Source organism: Centrocercus urophasianus, unplaced genomic scaffold, assembly GCF_019232065.1.
Source record: "Centrocercus urophasianus isolate 14NV4802_14NV808 unplaced genomic scaffold, USGS_Curo_1.0 seq_17, whole genome shotgun sequence".
Classification (NCBI taxonomy): domain Eukaryota; kingdom Metazoa; phylum Chordata; class Aves; order Galliformes; family Phasianidae; genus Centrocercus; species Centrocercus urophasianus.
In genome coordinates, this window is record NW_024884722.1 from 6,220,410 (window position 1) to 6,241,406 (window position 20,997).

General features: G+C 42.2%; 1 protein-coding gene across 1 annotated transcript; it reads right to left on the reverse strand.

Annotated features, from left to right (window-relative positions):
• Window positions 1-295: 295 nt before the first annotated feature.
• SLC18A2 (solute carrier family 18 member A2) lies at window positions 296-20,686 on the reverse strand. The gene is made up of 15 exons (XM_042818250.1): window positions 20,559-20,686; window positions 18,578-18,929; window positions 12,048-12,106; window positions 10,601-10,684; window positions 8,693-8,785; window positions 8,212-8,301; window positions 8,063-8,106; window positions 7,923-7,983; window positions 5,738-5,833; window positions 4,198-4,276; window positions 3,901-3,952; window positions 3,416-3,479; window positions 3,204-3,323; window positions 2,832-2,965; window positions 296-2,048 (listed from the first exon to the last, which is right to left on the reverse strand). Exons 1-15 carry the CDS (start codon window positions 20,674-20,676, stop codon window positions 1,941-1,943), a joined length of 1,554 nt encoding a protein of 517 aa, XP_042674184.1. The 5' UTR covers window positions 20,677-20,686; the 3' UTR covers window positions 296-1,940.
• Window positions 20,687-20,997: the final 311 nt, after the last annotated feature.

Below are 20,997 nucleotides of genomic sequence, written 5' to 3' on the forward strand. Positions count from 1 at the left end.
CAGAGCACACTTCCCAGGGCAAAACTGTGATCATCCAAATGCCCTGTGAAACGAAAACGTGAACCAAATGTAAATTGGCCATCAATAGGCACAGTTGTCTCTTGGCGGCAGTGAAATACTCAGTGTGCTGCAGAACCACGCTCTGTACTCTGTTGCTGTCTGTCTCCAGGACCTCTCAGCTTTGAAGGAAGATTCTCCATCTGTTACATATTCACAAGAACGCAATAGAAAATGCACCCCTATAAAACTGGTAAGTGGATTTTCAAATCAACGACAGCACGTATTGCTTATCCTTTCACACTGTTCAGCCTCTCCCGCTGTTCTCTCAGAATATTCATTCTCTCTTCCTTCAACACTTGTGGCACGGTGTATGAGGGCATATCCTGGCAATGCACGTTTAGTCCTTACCCATTTCACTTTCAGGAGTCAAGCCTCAGATCAGCAGTCAGGTGACGGGGTGGTTGGTTTTGGAAGAGATTGTTTAAACAAGCTGTGCATTTGTGCCCTGGAGTCATAAATGGGCTAGAAATGAAAAGTGCTTTCCCAGTGCTTAAATTAATTCAGTGTTGTTGTTTTTGTACTTTACAAGAGATCACAATGCATGGGGCGACTGCTGAAGGGTAAGGGAGTAATTTGGTCCTTTATTACAAAAGATCATGAACTTATTTTAGATACCTTTATTTTAACGTGGTCTGACTCCATAATAATTGACAAAGCATGAGTTGAAAACTGATCCACTACTTTTCATGTTTTCTGACCATTTATATATATATGTACTTTACAAAACTATATGTAAACATGGTATCTATGCTGCAGTACATAAAACATCTGCAAGTACAGGAAAAGAAGGCACATCCATATTTTAATTATACGAATAAAAAGACACCACAGTCGATAAGGACGTTGTGTGTTACGTTAAATGCTTTCTTTCAAAGCTGAATTTTTTTCTCTTCGCAGACAGAGACCATCTACCCCAATGCTGTTCCTCTATTAGACTGTATACCTAAATCTTTGTTATCTTTAGCAAAGTTGATGGTTTTACTTCCTTTCTGAAAGTTAAATATATGTATTTGCATACATATTTACATAAAATATTTTTGTTTGAACTGCTCAAGTTGCCAGCTTACACCCAGTATGTGCTGAGACTAAATACTGAGATCCTGCAGCTTTCCTTAGCCACTCACAGTAAAGCTAAACTGCAGTTGAGATGTGAAAAATAAAATCCAAAAGATGGAATGTAAAACAGGACCTCCATGCAGTTCTTATTCCTTCTTAAGGGAAAGGAACTGCATACATTCAGACATGCTTGTTTACCCAGTGCTGTGTGTTTGTTTGGGGGCTGCGTTGTGCACAGCTGCTTAGCTGGTTAAAACTTCATTAAATTGTACTGACTACATAGAGATACCCTGATGCATTTGACATATTTTCTTTCTCTCAGTGTTCCACAGGCAGGCAGGTGGAGCTCACTTTGGAAAGCAGGGAAGAAGTTGCACCTTCAACAAACACAACTCCTTGCCACATCTAAACTCTTAGCTCCAGAATCTGCTGAGTAAGTTAGAGAAGTTATTGGCAAGAGCTGAGTTCACTCTTACGAGTCTAAACAGAACATGAAGTAACGTGATGGCTTTATGAAGCAAACAGTGTCAATTCACATGTTTATACAGATTTATACTACACATTTAATCAAAAATATACTGTGTAATATTCAACGAAAATAAATACACAGAGGAAAACACTATACAAATTCTCTATAAAAGCTTTTTTTTTTCCCTCTTTATAAGGCAGTTAGCAGTTGACTTTATATCCATGGGAGATGAATAATATACCTTTGGTTTTTGACCATTCCACTATTAACTCCACAGTACAACTAAAACATACTTCTGGATGAGATGTTTCACACTGCATTTTGTACACCAAAATGTATTATATGGCTTTTAACGTTACTCATCACTTTCATACTCTTCTTCATCACCTATGGGATAGGACTGGATGTTGTTCTGAGTATACATTTTTGTTTTAACAGGGCAGTTGTGATCCATGAGTATAGCCTGAAAGAAAAGAGGTGAATGTTAGTGTTCCTGCGTAGTGCTCAGTCGTGGCTGTGATTCACTCTCTTCCACAACAGCAGAAACTAAATTGATCTTTATTACAGTAATTCAGTTTATGTGTCCTTAGATGTATGAGGAGGGATCTTGACAGCACCAGCACAGTTCTTAGTGGAGCCAGTATTTCAGCTCCTGTGTTAAATACATCTAGCTGCTTTCCCATTGCAGTAACTTAGCACTCATATTGGATCACCACAAGCTGGGTGAATGAGCCCACCTGTCTCCCTTGAGCCTCCTGCTCATGTGCTTGCTTTTCATCCAGAAGCAGCTGCAGTTGGTGAGAACAAAAGGACAAGGAGTATGGAGCTCAAGAAGAGACGTGAAGCATGAATGCTTTAGAACAGATTTCAGCCTTGGAGGGGGCTGTAGGTACAAACCAACTGCAAAGTGAACTTTCTATCTCAATTTTTACAAATAATGCTGTTTTATCAGGTAGAAATAACAAGTAATAAATGCATTATTAGCTGGAATCTCTGGGATTCTGCAGTGCAAATATGTGCATCCTAATGTAATAGGAACAACAAATCTACTGCAGGAAGCACGTAACTAAGCTTTTCTTTGTGCATCTTATAGCTATAACGTGGCAGGGTTGTTTCAGAAATGATGCATGAGGATGAGATAGACTGTGCTGGTCCTGTTTTGTGGAGTTACAGGCAAAGATACAGAAATAAGTTTTAATTCATTTCACTGGAAAAAAAAACCATTAAAAAAAGGTGTTATGCTTACCATTTTCTCTTCTTTGGCAGGTGGACTTCGAAGGAAAAAGCACAGAGGAGCAAAGAGAATATCCACAATCCCTATAATTGTCATGAGCCATGGAAATCCAATTGCCTTTGCGATGGCACCGCCAGCAGAGGGACCTTTTAAAATTAAACCCTTTTTCTGAATATCATAAAACTTGCAGCATTCACTTCAAATAGTAATTTTACATGCAAAAATCCTCTACTTTTCAAAGTGATTGAAAAAAAAAAAGTACAGTTGCATTCCCCACTTGAACCAATGAAATGAAAGGTGCTCCAAGGAGCCTTCACATCCAACATCTCAGCATGTTTCTCTTTGTGGTGAAGAACGTTATAAGCAGGAAAATGCAAGACTTACCTATTGCAAAGCCCATGCAAAAGGCAACATCAGCTATGGCATAGACACTGCCATAGACCGACACATGGCGCAGATCCACGAGGTAACCCATGATGGGCATCATGGAGGAGTCCACCATTCCTGGTTGCGAGGGAGAGGAACAGAGATCAGGAAAACTATCCTGATTTTTACATAAACCACAGACTGAACAAGGTAGTGTAATTTTTTCTCACCAATGGCAAATCCAACTCCGAAATTGGGTGCTATGAGCCCATAGATGTTCTTAGCAAATGGTACCTGTAAATGATGTTTCAGACAGCTGATCAGGTCATGCTGCATGTGCTAATGAAATTTGTTTTGTTTTTCTAAGAGAAATTCTCAGAGCAGTTTGCACATACTTTGCACAGATGTGCAAGCTAGAATTTGGGGCTTGTGTGGGACTTCAGATAAGAGCCATTACACCACTGACACTCGCCATTGCAAACAGGAGTAAAATGTTGAGTGGCATTCAAAAAAAAAAAAATCTTTACTCCTTTAAAAGTCATCCTTCAATGAAAATGAAACAGTAAGATTTGAAAGCACTCAGATCTGCAACCTGTTAGCTGCACGTTATTCAGTGAAGTATCTGGAAGGCAGAAACTTCAGTGAAATGTCACAGCAAAGCACAATTTCAAAGATGAACACAGAGAGATTTGGATTGTTCAAATGGTCTACTTACACACAAGATGCTTATTCCCACAATGAGCATTCCTAGTAAAGCACAGAGCCACCTGAAAAGGAAGAAACATCGCTCAGAGATCGGTGGTTATAAGGCACTCGAGATCATTTGGGCTGGTTGAGAGCCACATCTGATGTGCAAACCTACACAACTGAAGGTGGAGTGTGTTCCAAAAATGGTTTTGCTACTGTAGTACAACTTCTAATAACTTCCAACATCAACAAACTGCCCTGCAAACACTGGAAACGGAGCACGAACACACTGGAAGATTATTAATATTTTTTAAGGTAAGCATACCTTCCCATTTTGTGCGCAAGTATCCCAAAAAGATTAGTCCCGATAAGATAAGAGATACTGGCTGGAAGAAACGCAACGCCTGAAAAATATGAATGAGATGTTTTATCGGCAGTGATTCCAGCGGGGTGTTAGGAGAAATTAATAAATGCCAGACAGCGCAGTTCCGAAGCAAACACATCTGACAGAGTCGTTGTGTGCAGCCCAGAGAATCAAATATCCGGTTTGCTGCAGCAATCTCAGGACATCATCTATGAAATGCAGGAGCAGCGTGACACCTGCAAAAAAAGTGTTTGTAACTGCAGATAGTTCAAGGAAGCTCATTTTCCCCGATGGATATTTCTGGGTTTACGGCCGGGTGTAAGGATGGAGGTCAGGCCTCGCTCCCTGCAAGCACCTCAGTGCCCTGAAGTACAGGCTGCCATTGGGCCCCCGGTCAGGCATCAGCTCAAACTGAGCACCTAAAGATAAAGAAGCATTAAAAACAAGATTTTTTTATTTTTTTTTTTAAGATTTAGTAGGTTTTTAATACAAATAACTAACAGCCCTAGGGAAACACCACTGGTTTAAAGGCTAGTTCCAGTGCTTGAGGCTTCCTCCTCTTCCTCACTCTCTATGAGGCTGTGGGCAGAGCCCAGACACGGGGCAATGGGGAGGAAGCCTTGGAAGGTAGTTCTGATTTACAAAGCCATGACATTATGGTACGCAGTCAAACAATTTCTTCTGAGTGCGTGTACTCCTTGTCCCTCACCAAGGCAACACAGGCTTTCTCATTTCCTGCCTATCCATCTTCCTTCCTATCTCTCTGATATTCATAAGAGAAATCAGGAGGTAATTTTTAGCACAGCAATATTCTGCAATTGAAATCCTTATGGGTTAACAATGGTGATGCTGAGGAAACCTTTTCACCTGTGCAACTGCATCTGCTTCGCTGCAGCCTGGTGCAGCCTTTTGTACAGGTGCAGCCTGGTCATATAAGAGCAGAACTTGAAAACTGGGGAAAAATGCTGCAGGTTGGGATGTACACATGCAGTGGTAAGCTGTGGTACACTGAAGCATAGCTGCGATTTTCTGAGTTAGATTTATGCACAGTAACATTAATTGACTGAAATCAGGACCTTTGCACCTTCTTGAAATCATGCTTCAAACCACTGGATCTCAAAACTGCCTAAGATCATCATTTGCTTAAACCCTTGCAGTTTGAGATATAGTTTAAGAGGCTTAAAAACTTCAATTAATGCTGACAAATCAGACAAAGCATAAGGGACTCAATTACTTATCTCACTAAGGGGTGAAAATTATTCTTAAATTGGATATTTTTCCTCTAGGAATCTCAGTTCAAATAAGAGATTTGTGAGTCTCACTTCTGTTGCATCAGTAGCACCGTACTCTAGTAATAAATCTCCAGCATGGCCCGGTGGGGCTGCTCTGCTGCTCACGGTAGCAGCAGCACCACTGCATATAAGAGCAGCAGCATGACTGAATCAGCATGGAGACTTCCATCAGATAAATAACTGCACAAAAATGACATGGTGTACTTTACCGAGTTGCCATTTTTTGGAACACATGGTCTCCATCATCCAGATGGGTAGTGCTGGTTCAAGCATTGCAATAGCCATGTTTGCAAAGCAGATCGATCCTGTAGGAAAAGGAGAGGAGAAAAAACAAAGGTGAAAAATTAGTTATTTTGATTCTGAATAAAAAGCTGTGCAGAGAACAAGAGCTCTTAAAAAAAAACCAAAACACTGTGCTTCTTGCAGTCCTGTTTGTCATGCACCAAATGTTGATTAATGTTAAAAAGAACAGAACGTAAAATCACTGCACACTAACTTGTTATATATTTCAGTTCTCCCAGAAATTCTACAATAAAGGTTAAGCTATATTCATACTGTGAAGGGAGAGCAGCAAAGTCTGCAGCGAGCCTGGTGACATTTAGAAAGTTCATGAGGTCTGAATGTTCTGCAAATGATGAACTAAAATTCCCATCTTCTGGTCTTCATCTCCAGTCTCCTGAGGCGGAATTGGAGCGCTGTTGTGTAAGAGATACGGTCCATGACCTGTACCTCCATCACAGGATGAGGAAGAGGAGATATGGAGGTCTTGGTCCTAAAAATACCATCGAGCAGCCAGAGAAATACCTGTCCCCTACAAAGGGGTGTTTTGTGTACAGACCCCACTGCCAGCAGCCACAACGCCTGGGCACGGCTAGGCTCAGCTTGCCTAGCCATGTGAATTTCAAGTGCTTTCAGATCTTTTTGAATCTCAGGACATTTGGTCACTCAGGTGCAAAGGACAGAAGTGCTGACTGAATCCAGCCTGCGGCTCCTCTGCCCAAGTAACATTTTCTTTCAGCTCTGTAGCTGTAGTGCTTTGGATTTCTTTTCATTCTTCCTCAGAAGAACCTAACTCATGTACATGGGACATGTCCCCACTGCTCATCCTTCACGAAATGACTTTCAGAGGAGTTTAAAAGTCACTGCTAGAACTGACAGCCTCAGATGCGTGTTCCCATTTTTCTTTCTAACATTTATAATCCCAAAGACTCCTACAAATGTCGCTTTTTGAAGCAAAAAAAAAAAAGAAGTTTAAGTTGTCTTGAGGTCAGAGAAGTACTATTCTTCTCGGAACAGGCTCCTCATTGCGCAGTTCAAAACGAAATGAGCACGGATGTCATTCTTTGCTCGAACCTGTCAGACCACATTAGGCTGTGTATCTGTGATTGCTGCAATGAACATGCAGGCCTGTCGCTCACTCCCTTCCTGGGGCAGGCAGTAGCTGCTTGGCTCACCTTTACCCTGCAGACAAAGGGTTGCATACAATGGGAACCTTTCCACTCTGTTGCAAGGCTCCATGTCTGCAAGGAACCCCAGCCAAGCACCCAGGGGCTGCCCTGACTCGGCCAAACCCAGCCAAGCTCAAGCTCAATGCTGGAAAAACATTTCAAGCCAAACAAATTGCATCCAGAGGAGCCTACGCCATTCCGACAGAGGCAGATAAGTACGAAAGGTCCTATCCCACTCTCAGCAAACTTCACAAAGTAATTAGAAGTACACATGCACGTAATACAGCTATTTCTCATTAGGACAGGAAACATCACCAGAGCTTGTCAAGGTAGTTATGTGCGTGGTGACAAAGGTACTTTGCTCTTTAGGACACGCTTCAAGAGAAAGGTGGGAGCCCGAGCTGGCAGTCTGCAAACTGAGGGTAAATCCAATAGAGACCATGCACCCTGACTGAAGTTTCCCCAGACAGGCTTGCTTGGGCTCAACATGGCTCAGCTAAAGTGAATGGAGTGCTTCAGATACATGAATCAGTCAGGAAGCACTTGTGCTTCGGCAATGCAAACCATTATGGATCAAGTGTGTGACACACACCCAGGAGATTAGATCTGAATTTATACCACAAACTTAGTGTACCTGAATCGAGAGCATGAAAAACACTTTAACTGTTGGCCCTTTTGCAGCAGCCCTAAGATAAAGCCATCTTTCACTTGTGGTTGACAAACAGTCCATTAGAGATGCAGTAAATTGTGTCATTTCTCAATGTAATATTCTTTTTAAAAAATAATAGTTTAAAAACAAAAAATTTTGTTCTTTGAGCTTCTCATAAAAAGAAACAGGAAATGACATTGCTGCTAAACCAAGCTAGCTTGAGGCTTTCCAGCATTCCGGGAATAATGCCTGCAGTTGGTTTAAATACATGTATGTATAAATAAAGAGACCTGGTACCTGCTGCAATGATGATATACGGGTCCTTCACAAGTGTCAGTAATGGTGTCCCCTTCTGACTCTGTGAAACAAATGAAAACCTGGCATTAGGAAAGACAAAATGTCAGCTGTGGCTAACAGCATTTTACTACAATACTTACTTCTGCCTGTGCTCTGGACGGCTGCAGAACAAATAATTGAACAGCTGTGGAAAGAAACCAATACTGTAACACTGCTCAAAGAGGAGGGTTAGCAGCTAATGCAGTGTGCTACAGACGTACGGGGTCGTATGGACTCTGTGGGTACTGACCTCCATCAAACAGAGCCAGAGCTGCCAGCACGAGGAACGGAGAGCTCTTCCCCACAAACTCATACATGATGCTCCCAAAGGGTGGGCCCACTGCAGGGGGAAGGAAGGAGTCTGGGGTGAGGCCACGTTTCTGATCGTGAACAAGTGTCATCTGCAAGCATTTGGGCTGCTGGCACGCTGGGGCCAAAAGGCTCCATTTGAAAAACCCACAGATCTCACTGATTATGTGATTATGGAAACCTTATTCTTCACACCCCAAAATATTCTTCCATTTAAACAAAACTTCAGCATCACGGAAATTACTGTCTGACTTTTATCTGCCTAAGATACGCTTCTGTGTAAGAAACAATTCTGGCCATGAATAGTGAATCTAATCTGGAGATGGCATGATAACATGGCACTTGATGAGACCTTCCCATGTTTCAGTAGATCACAGGTGGGAACTTTATGGCTTCCCTTGGTGGCAGAGCCTGACACTGACCTAATACTCCCATAGCAAGGCCTCCCAGTGCAATTCCCATCGCGTTGCCTCTCTCTTCATCGTCTGTGTATACACTGGCAAGCATACCCATCCCTAAATCAGAAACAAAACAAAGTGTAGATTAGGCGGCTGTGTCTTACAATTTATTGTCATCATTTTCCAGCCCTACTGAACATTAGTCAAAGGTAACATTAGGTAACTCTATACACAAATATACATGCATATATATATCCATGTACACACATACTTGTGTGCCTATGTCCCCTCCTCATGGAGTTTGCCTTGAAGCAGAAGAGAGTTTGGCATACGTAGATGCTCCCCACATCATGTTCTATCACACCATATCAATCAAATAAATTAATGATGCCCTGATTTGCTGGATTCTTCATCCTTCCCTTTGCTCCAGAGCATTTAGATGATGCTTTTCAACCAGACACAACCAAGCTGTTACAAGTGTTCAGTTTTTTATCAGCACACAAATCTGGTACCTGGCATGAGGTCTGGTGCCCACTGACAGCTGTACCCAGGTCATTGCAAGCTGTGCTCTCAGCATAAAGGATCATGAGTATTTCAAGAGCATCCAAAATTAAAGGGTGCTTTTGACCTTTATCTTCACTGTCCTCTCTTCTGCTCATCTAATGATGAGCCTTCATTTCACAGAAGGAAACGTGAAGCCTAATTCATTTGTTTTTGTGAAGCTCAGAGTGTGAATGTCACTCAGAGGTGAATGCTAAAGGAGGGTTCTTATAGAAATTGTTACTTTTTTTTAATTACTTATTTTATTACTTTTCAAATCAAGGCTCTAATAGGACTAAGCAAATAAGGTCCACAGCTACGCAGTGAGCCAGAAAGAGGAAACAGAGCATTGCATGAGTGATCACTGAGTAAATACCAGCCATCGTGTGCACCATGAGCAGAGGTCCTGAATGAATGTGCTTACTGGAACCTGTGGCTGACTTCAAATTGCTCACATGAGATGCTGGGAAGCAAGTTAGAGAGTGCTATCAGAATTGACAACAAATTTGTGCAGATTCAGAGAACTATTCTGGAAAAGAGTAGGATGCAATACAAAGCTGATGAAGGTTTATGCTTCGATAGGAATAAATCTGCAGAGATACAGGGTGGATGCTGCACCCAGTGCTGCAGCCCAGAGAATAGCACAGGGGATGAACAAAGGATTAGAAAAACCATCAGTGCGTCCCTTTGGATTTAAAACCAGAGAGGAGAAACCAACTCACAATGTGGTGTGGCCTTGAAAGTTAAACAAGCTTTCAAGAGGAGTTTTCAGGGGAATTCTTCCTGAGGAAGCTCTATTCACCTCCCTTCTCAAGCTAAATTTGTATTCATGAACAAAACAAGAAAGTTTTCCTCTAGATTTCATTCCAGAAATGATTGAATAGTTTGGAATGAAAACCCATCCTCCATTTCACCTCTTCATTTTAAAAAAGTAAATAGATCTGACATTGGGCATCTAGCACAGGCGACCTGTAGGCTGAATTAGAAGACACTGGGAACAACGCTTTGTAACAGGAATTTCAGATGCAGGCAGAGGTACAATCCCCACGGTGATCCGTAGCAACATAAGTTCCTGGTGACCTTTGAAAGGGCTGAAAATGAATTTAAAATATTGAAGGCACACATGCAGAAACCCGAGAGAGCATACCTCACCTAGCACTCTGCCTTACTGCAGCCCGAACACCAACGAGTCTGAGAAGACATTGGGTTTTGAGCTACTGCGTAGGAAAGGGGCAGAATGTCTTTTTAAGTGAAATAGATATAATTTGAGTAAGTTTGTATGATTATTGAAACCACAGAAAAAAAATAAAACACACCACAATTAAGAAATGACTTTTACTGAAACCTCTGGGATCTGTGAGCTCCATTTTATTCTCCTGTACGCTCTCTTACCTGCCACTGAAGAACAAGAGGAACCCACCCCTTGAAGGGACCTTGCAATGAACAGCAATGTGTAGCTTCCTGAGAAGGCAAACACTACAGAAAAGACAGAGGCAAATTTTGAAAATTAGGTTAACTCTAACTAGGTTTAAAAGTTAGATTTCTTTAAACCGTAATAGAAAACTTTGTGCCATTTAATCAGGCGTTTACTGTGCCTTGTGTCACTTTCAATGCTAATTACATTATTATCTCTTATTGCATTTAGAGGTGTCAGTGTTGAATTGTTCTCAGGTGTCTGAGCCTTCTGGTAACACAGAATACGAGCACCCAAGTCGTTTTAACTAATTACTCAGGATCTGATTGCACCCTGCTCTGATTCAGCTGCACACAGAGGTATTAAGACCTTTCTTTCCAGCCTTTATTTAAGCCTGCCCAACCTCTGCCAAACCTCTGTGCATTCAGGGAAAGCAAGAACTAAGAGAAGCCCCCCAGGCTTAAAGCAGTGTTTCTTCCAATAAGCAGGCAAGTTGTGAGATTTTTGCAGTGGTGTTCCACACTTGGTGCTGTGCAATGCATCTGGCCAGAAATTGGAATTACTACTCTTATCCCCAACCAGAATCTGCCTGATGATCCAAAAATCCAGAGCTGTCAGAATCTACCATCAGGTAATCTTTTTTCCATCACTTTGCTCTCCTTGCTGTCAGAAATACTGTCCTAATATTTAATGAATTTTTTCCTTGATATTGGTGGGGTTTTTTTGTTGTTTTTGTTTTTTTTACATGTTGTGGATATGGGAAACTTAATTCCCATCCCTTTCTTTGCAATGCACTCTGATACATCTTTAATCTGTCTTCTGAAACAAGCTCAGTTTTTAGTAATTCTTTACAGGCTTCCAATGATCCTTTGTACTCTTTTCCTCTGGATCACATCTTGAAATACCACACCAAAAGTGAACGTAAACCAGCAGCTGAGGCCTTATCAGTGCCATTTGGAGTGGACACGTTATCTCAGCTGACTTGTAAGCTATGTTCCTGTTTGCACATCCTATGGTGATGTCAAGCAATGCTATGATACTGTTGACTTTCATATTCTATTCTTGGGCCTCACATTCTCTTTCTGATAAGGCCCCGTGATTCGTAGTTGTCAGGGATCCTGAAAAATAGCCCTCGTGACTGAAAACTCTATCAGTTTAAGAGTGTGTGAGCACTGCTCAGACCATGGGAAGCTGAGAGGAAGGTTGAGACAAGAAAAGGACCAGCTGAAGGGGGATGGAAGGCAGTGAAATCCTTTGAGAGGTCCATAGAAGTATGCTTGTTAAATCTCTATAGCAGCCACTCTTACACTTTTTCTTACACTCAGTTCCTCTACATCAACAACAAGAATTCCTAGGGATAGCTATTGTAGATCACTTGTTTAAAAGTTACACCTGAACTACACCAAATAGGAAGTGGATACTTACTGATTGTTGACACAAACATGATGCAGAAGCCAGCAAACAAGGGAATCTGGTAGCCTATTCTAGAGGAAAAAAAAAGAAGTTCACATCTTTGGAATTGTCTCACTAATAGTTGCAGTTAGATTTTCCCAGATGAGGATGTTGGCAATTTAGGCAATCATACACATGTGAAGGATGCAAAAACCTGACTTGTGGTTTCTTTTCAGCTTTTGAACTATTTATGGTGGACCATATGATCAAATTGCTCCATGTTACAAATGCTTTCTCATTTGCTAAAGCAGAATTTTTATCTGAAATCCCTGAAAGAAGTCCTTCTCTCATTGGAATGTAGCTTTCCAGTAATGTGATGATACTGGACTTTACATGGGCAGTACTGGCTATGTTATGGAAATTATGGAAAAGCCTACAGCAGCTCTCTTCATTTCTAGTGATAATAATAGCTCTGCAATAGGAGCATAATCATTCTGATCTTCTGTTAGTTTGTTGATATAACTGTTATACAAGTAAGGGCTGTATGGGCTGACACAGAACAGGACAAAGGGAGTTTCCCCATAATTGCTTTGATTTTTGAATCTTTAACTTAAAGCACTGATATAAATATAGAATAAAAAATCCTTCAGGTACAGTTACTGCTGTTGGTGAATGATAGCATCTTTCTCCGGGTATGATGAATGCAAAAATTGAATGTCCCTATTCCTTCTTCCATCACAAAGGGGTGTTTTGTGTATCAAAGCCAACCCAGAGGTATGTAGGTTGGACACTGGACAAGAAGTCTGAGTACTGTAAAGAAATCAAAAAATTTGACTTGCCACAAGGAGTGTGAGACTGCAATTCAGAACTCCTACAATTACATGAAATTGAAATCAGTTATTTGCTTGAAGACAAATGCCATCTGAAGTGATTGCCATATCCATTTTCTATCAGCAGATTAAGAGACATAAGCTATGAGATCTTCCATAAGCATTAATGAGCTAAATAAATGGAAGGGCTATCATAGTCTTGTAACCTTAACTGATGGACCAGTCTCCATCCAGTTGAAACAAATTCCACCTCTTTCAATTGGCTTCCTACATTTGGAAAGAGTCTTAGCTATTGATAGTTGTAAGAAAACAAGCATTTTGGATGTCACTTTGAATGCTTAGTAAAAGCCTGTTGGAACTTTGATCTTAGTTTTTGCAGCTGTGGATTTTATTCCTCCTTTATCTTGGATGTAGTCACTAGGTGTGAAGCAATGCACAGCAGAGGATCATGGAGACAGAGCTAGAGCAGAACTTGCTCTTGCAACCCAGCAGACCGTGATGCTTTATTGCACGTGTTTAGGTCTAACACATAACTTTCCTTTCAGGCAGAGAATCATCTCAGAACCAGACTGTGTGGGCATAGCTAGTTCTTTTAGCCAAAATCTGTATTACCGTGGCCCACCATACAAGATGTGAAGGTATAAATGTGAGCAGAATGTGCTGAATCAAGCAAAAAATCATAATCCTCTGAAAAGGTCAAAACTGTCTAGAACTCCCTCTCTCTCCCCCAATCTGGAGGTGATGTGCTGCGCTGCTCAAGGTTGCTGAGCCTCCAGAAGTCATTCTTATTCTTGCTCAGGTTCTTACCCACTTGCAGCTGACAGAGAGATGTGCAGATTGCCTTTCCTGCATAATCTTAGCAAGTCCTGCCTCCTCCTTACATAGCATAGTGTTAATTAGTGTGTGACCACAAATCTCAGCTGCAGTCCCTGGTCTGTCCAACAGAGAGAACAGAGTGGCATTACCCCATCAGCCAGGTGTTTTAAGGATTGTGTCCCCTGGCCCATTCTGCTTTTGCCATGGCACGGCTCCACTCCGACAAGATTTGCCTTGTCTCCTTTTTCCTTGCTGTCATGCCTTAATAAGTCATTTTCACAGGTGCTCCTAACAAAACACTGCATGAGAATCTGCATTAGCCCCAGGTTGAGCACATTTCAGGGAGGCCACCTGCAGCTGCTCTCCCCATAGGCGTCTCTGACTCCTGAAAAAACAGAGCCACCAGTTACAGCAGGGAGAGGGAGGGCTGCTGGTGACAAAGAGTACCTAAACTACTCGCCTTGGTGCCACCTTGGCCCCAGACAGCAGAATTGTTTGGAAGTGGATTATGTTCATTAACAAGGTTACACCACAATGAGAAAACCACTTGACAGTTTTTCTACTGCAGGCAAATAAAGGTTACACTGACCAGGTTAGCAGCTGTGGAACATTAGAGCCTAATTGCCTATCCATTAAGGACTGCAAGTCTACTGACTTTAATATTGTGACTGCTTAGTGATATGGGTACCAAGGGCCAGCATTCTGGCCATTGACTTCACCCCTGGGCAGACTGGGGAGGATCTGTAGTAGGAACAGTATTTTCCTCAAGATCTCCATCCCAGTGCTCTAAGTTGGGCAGGCAGCGGGGCTCTGGCCGGCTGGGATGGGTGCTCAGGCATTTCAGTCACCTACTGAAAACCCAAAGGAAAGCTTACATAGGAACTGAGCTGTAAGTAAGGAGTTGTAAATGTTTTTTGTTTCCCTGCCTCACTCTTTCTATGCATCATAAATATCTTGTGGTTCAAGCCATGCTCTCTCTCATACATGCAAAGCTCACATCTATAGTCAGGCTGGCTGTAAAAACTATCATGCAAACACCTGTTCATTTGTTGATGAAATTTGAAGCCATGTATGGATAGGCATAAAGTTCAAACTATGTATTTTTTCAGGCTGGAAGATGAGGGGAGAGAGCTGCATGGCAGCCGATGCTCTCATTGACACTAGTGAGTGGTGGTGCCAGCACAACTGGGCTCTCAGACTAATTCACAGCGAGGGGCAATGCTTTGGAAAAAATAATGGAATGAATCAGACATAGGAAGCTGGTGCCCAATTTCTTCTTTGGAAGGATTAGGAAAAGCCTTCAAACTCCCCTTAACTGCATGTCCTGTGCACAGAGTGCTCTGTAGCAAGTGCTGTGCTGTTTGTATGGTTTCTTATCTGTTACACTACAAGCAAAAGCCAAATGTGCACCTGAGCAAGAAAAGATCTCAGTGCTGCTATGGGAGGTGTGTCATTCACATGCTGTGGCAAAGCCATTGCTCTGGTGTTCTGTTTGCTAGGACTTCCACCAGGGCTGTGAGTGAAGGGAAGCCGGTGGTGCATCTTAAGTTGCAAACCAGTTCATGAAGACAGGTGTGTGATTTGTCTCGTGTTCCTTCAAAAGAGATCAGCTTTAAATAAGAAACATTTTTAGCTTGCTTCTAGACTTAAATTAATTTCCAAAGTTACAACTAGAACTCAAAATTTTAAACAGTTTCACAAAACGATGGAACACCCTGTTGTATCCTTATACAAACTCAAGCACTCAAAGCCAGTACATATTTAAAGCCAATAACTATGCTTGTTTAAAACTCTCAACCATTCCTAAAGAATTATATTTAAATGAAAAATAAAAGCTATGAATATGGTTTAGTTCTTAATTGAAACTTACACCTCAACAGGGTGTGCACACTAGTTTTTAAACAAAGAAACCCATCCTCCTTAAGCTGTTCTAGTTTGCTTAAATTTTGCCATAACAGTGATCATTTAACAGCTTATCAGTGGTAGAGTCTTTATACTGATAACTCATATCTTCTGTTTCATTGATAGTAGTTTTCAGACTTCCTTTCAAACGAACACAAACACTGTTCTTAGGAAATGGTGTTTTTTTTTTTTTTTTTTTTTTTTTTTTTTTTTTTTTTGCCAATGGCTCCAACACTTCATTGAGAAATACATAAACTGATATTTTTCACTAAACGTTTCTCAGAATAAAGGCAGACGCTGCTACCAAGACCCGAACTACACACGAAAGAAAACCAATAATCCTTAAATCTAATTTAGGGGCAGTTTGCCATGAGGACACTGCCACGTGTGGCTGAGTGCTATCCTTACTTCTCCTTTTCCCATTTTCTGGGCACTGAGCCTGCAGATCCTGCCACTGGGAGGGAATTTTCATCCCCATGCACAAACCTATGGGATGGTTACAGCCTGGCTGTAGGGCTGCCAGCATCAGTGCTCCCACCAGGGCAGCACTGACACTGGTGCCACCAGTGTCAACATGTGAACATGTTGGAAGAAGGAGGAGACCCAAGAACATCTACCTCACTGCCAGCTCTAAGATCTGTGGGAGATTCCAGCCTCTGGCCCCAGCACAGATAGGCATCGGGGTGGTTGTTCCCTTTTGCTGATGCAGAGATCCTATCTACAGCATGATGTAACTGCACTAATGAAAGAGCCACCAGCCATGTGGGGTGTGTTCTTTCTTTTTCCCAAGTTTGGCAGTTTGTAGACAATATGATACAAACAGCAAAATCCAGAGAAAATAAATATAAATAGGGCCATAACGCAGGCACCTGGTAAAACCCAGATACCTAAAGAATTGTTATGAAAATCTGATTTGATTTCATACTGCTTTGATTGTGGAAGAGCTGTCATGTCCTCACAAAGCAATATAGGAAATCTAGATCTGCTCCTTGCATTGCAGCTGTGTTTGCATAAAAGTTATATTGTAATGGAAAATTGTTTTGGAGAGAATATAGAAGGAGGTTTGGAGAAAACAAATAGAAATGAAGGTATCTATCTAATATAAAGCTTTTGTGTTTATATCTGTCCCACAGATTTAATACAGCTGTGGAATTCCGAACATTCTGAGTCAAACCTCTGCTCATCACTCAGTTGGATGTTTCTCTCAAGATGGCATTAAATACTCAGTTCAGCCATCACACAATATATGTAACATGCCAAATCCAAAAAAGGTAGTTTGATTTCAAAACCTGAAATATTTCACCTTAAAGAATGTTGGTTAGGTTATAGTCACCAGTGATAAGTGTAAACCTACAACAACTTAAAAGTGTTTTCAATTGAGGAAGTGGACAAATTTCTCCTGCGTATTTAAAGAGAAATGGGAAAATTAGTGACCTAACTAAATACAATTTGGAGCTTATTCCCTACAGAGATTAACATCTCTGTCTAGAAGAACTGCAGCTTCTTCACGGAAATCAATCATACAGAATGCTAACAATAAAACAAAATTAATTATTAACATAAGACATTTAAATGATATTACAAATACTTTTTAATCTCCATGTAGATGTATTCAATGCTTGGAGTATTTTCTGTTGTTGTGGGTTATTTTAAAGCCACTGATATTGGTGCTTACAATATTGATCCTGCTCAGATAGATATTCTGTAACTTACTGTATAATTATTGTTTTAGATTTAAAAAATAATATTTTTTTTTAAATTTCATTTCACAGAATCACAGAACGGCCCACGTTGGAAGGGACCTCAAGGATCATGAATCTCCAACCCCCCTGCCACATGCAGGGCCACCAACCTCCACATTTAATGCTAGACCAGGCTGCCCAGGGCCCCATCCAACCTGGCATTGAACACCTCCAAGGACGGGGCACCCACAGCCTCTCTGGGCAGCTGTTCCAGCACCTCACCACTCTCTCTGTAAAGAATTTCCTCCTGACATCCAACCTAAATCTTCCGTCCCTCAACTTAAAACCATTTCCCCTTGTCCTGCTGTTATCAACCCTCTCAAAGAGCTGATTCCCCTTGTCTTTGTAGGCTCCCTTTAGGTACTGAAATGCTGCAATGAGGTCACCCCGCAGCCACCTTTTCTCCAGGCTGAACAAGCTCAACATCTGTCTAAACACTATGGACAGTAACATACTGTCCAAACATTTTGTTCAAGCTACCATCTGTATGCAGGGATTCAGAGATGACGGTCTGAAGGTTGGACTGGATCCTGCACTGGTGTCATCCTGATCCACTGAGCTCAGAGAGGAGCATGGCCTTGGTGGGGTTTGGCAGACATGCAGGTCAATGAGAGCTTCATAGAATCATTAATGTTGGAAAAGACCACTAAGATCATTGAGTCCAACCACCCACCCATAACCTCTATGCTCACTAATATCCCTCAGAGCCACATTTGCCCTGTACTTGGAAACCTGCAGGGATGGTGGCTCCACTGCTTTGCACATGGCTTTTAGCTCAGGTGAATTGGAACCACAGCACCCACAGTGCACAGTGGGTCTGTGGGAGGCAGGGGTGGACCTGAACCCTGCCTGTGGTTCCAATATCCCAACTGCTATGTATAGGAGTAATAGAAGTGTCATCTGTACATAGGGCTGAATTCTTCCAACTAGGAGCTGTAGGATCTTGTGGCCCTGTGTAACTGCACTGAAGAAATTTCAACACCTCTTCTGCAAAAGTTTCTATAAAAACCTGAGGACTCAGCAGCTGGAGAAAAAGAAAAGTGCATAACACTGTCGAAGGGCCCATGTGCTTCCCGATTTATTTTTGAAATGATGCAGGCTGTTAGGAGATGCAATTATCGGATGCATTTCGCTAAAATATTCCTCTAGATAAGGTGAGAAGGGCAGTAAGTCAGGGCCACAACCGACTTAAAACTACTTTGAAACCCTCACCCAGACCTTAAACAGTGATGGATGAGCCCCAGCTGAATCACGTGAGCACTGTTTGCCTCACCTGTTCGTCAGCGGCCCTATGAAGGGGTTGGTGATCAGCTGCACTGTGGCTTTGGAAGCAAACAATAACCCGACTTGAACGTTCTCATTCAGCAGGTCCTTATCTTCCTTCGGGCAGTCCGGAGGCGCAGCGGTCGCATTTACCATCATCGGTGCTGTCTGAGTGTGCTGCAGCTCTCCGGGTGCTGCCTTATCAGACTCATTTCCAGTCAGCACCATCGAGTGGTCATAGTAGGAGAAGATGCTCTGAAAACTGTCCGCTGTCGTTGCAATGACGTTAGGCTTAGGAGTCTGGATTTCTGTTGCATTTTTCTCATGTTTGATGCTGTAAAGGTAACTGGGAATTATTGGCACTGGAAAAACAAATAGAATATATTGGCATCTTACTATCAGGTTATGCGTAAAATGGAATCACCAAATTTTCTTCTTGATTAGGAAACACAAAGCTTTCCCACAGGAAACAGCAGTAAGGATTTCAAAAGGGTGAAACTGAACTAAAACAGAGCATTGCTCATAGGAGAAATTACACTCCTAATTGCAATTTAAAGCATAAAGAGAAATTACCCTCCTAATTGCAATGTAAAGCATAAAGCTCTTTCACATTAGTGTTTAATTTTTGCCAGGTTTTGTAATTATTAAGTATTCTAGACAGACATCTTTCAGAAAGAAAAATATGAGGAGTACCAAAACCCGTCTCTGAACAGACTCCTTGTTGCATGAGTGTTTAAATCCCTTTATTGCTGTGAAAGCACAAAAGATGAGAAAAGCATTGCAACTATTGTTAAATCAAAATACTAAAAAATAATTAAATGCCTGAGTAAAATAAGCCTCAAAAATTGTAAGTAATGGTCACAAGAAGGGAAACCATCATCATAACACTTCTGTGTTAAGCAGTCAGTACCAAAGCATTGATGCTTACATGTTTCACCATTTCTCTAAACATAACATTGAAAAGATCACCCAGAAGGGACCTGCTTGATGTGCTTTAGGATCGTAGCTGTGTTCTAATTGCATTCACTGAAATAATTGTAGGAGCTTCTTGCACACATATATTAATGAATGCATAATGAAATGCCTAAAAACTTCATAACAAAGAATGTTCATGCAGAAAGAACATCCAGAACGGACTTGCTAAAAGCAGATGTGAAGTTTTGGTTAAAGTCTGCATGGTGGCATCAGCCTTACACCGAGGAGCAGGGTGCAGGAGTGGCACTGCAGCTGGGGGTGGGCTGGGCACTGTCTGCAGCCCGCTGTGCTGCAAGCCACAACCCAGGAGCTTCTCCCAACCCTTTTGAAAGTCTACATAAATACAGACCTGTGAATATGAGAGCTTATACAGCTACCAATGGAAAGTGTTCAAGCACTTTAACTGAGCAGGTTCCTGAATCTGGGCGCTGAGTTACTCGAAGCCAGTAACAGTTGCATCTTCAGCTTTCATCAGAACTCGGATTGTTTCGTTCAGACATCTCCTACAAGTGCTTTTCGTAAAACCCACTCCGATAGCTTTCGTGTTAACCTATCATTTCATGAGCAGTGCTGGGGAAAGGAGAGCTATCACAAGGAAGCAGGCAGCCCAGTGTTATCTCGCCTGTTGTTTCAGTTGCATGACCACAGGAGGAAAAAAAAGATGCTGAGTTAAAAATACGGCCATCAGTCTATGAAGTAGTAGTGGATTTTGTTAGGGAAAAAAAAAATATATATATATATTATATATAATATATATATAATAAATATATATAAAGATCTTTGTATGCAACTCCTTACCCTGCAACTAACAGAGAAATAAAGTGCACGGCAGTGTTTGCAGCACCTGGAACACCAGACGTGTATTTTAAAAAATCACTGTGTGGATCGAGAGCGTTAAATCATCACTCAGGGAGCACATCTGTCACCGGAGATTATTTCTGGCGCCAGAGAGAGGAGAAAAGAAAAAGAAAAAAAAAAGCAAACAAACAAACCCCACACCACCACCGTCCACCTACCGACCACGGTGAGCAGCATGTTGTCCAGCAGCAGGGCGATGAAGACGATGAGGAGGATGAGCTTTCTGGACTGCCGGCCCTCCCGCAGCCAGCGCAGGCTGAGCTCGCCCCACGCCATGCTGCGGGGCACGGCGGGTGCGGGGGGCTGCGGGCAGAGCCACTGCCCGCCCCGAGACGTCCCGAACGCTGCCGGGAGCGGAGAGCGGCAGGAGGAGGAGGAAGAGGAAGAGGAGGAGGAGGATGCTGTCGGGGCAGAGGAGGAGGAGGGGGAAGGAGAAGGAGAAGGAGGAGGACGAACTGCCGGCCCCTCCCCGGCCTCAGCGCAAGCTCTGAGTGCCCTGTAAGGTGAGCCCCAACAGGTACGTGGGGAGCAAAGGCAGCGTTCCAGGCTGAACCTAAAAGGGTGTCCTGGTCGGGATGGTGCTGCTGGCACCCACGT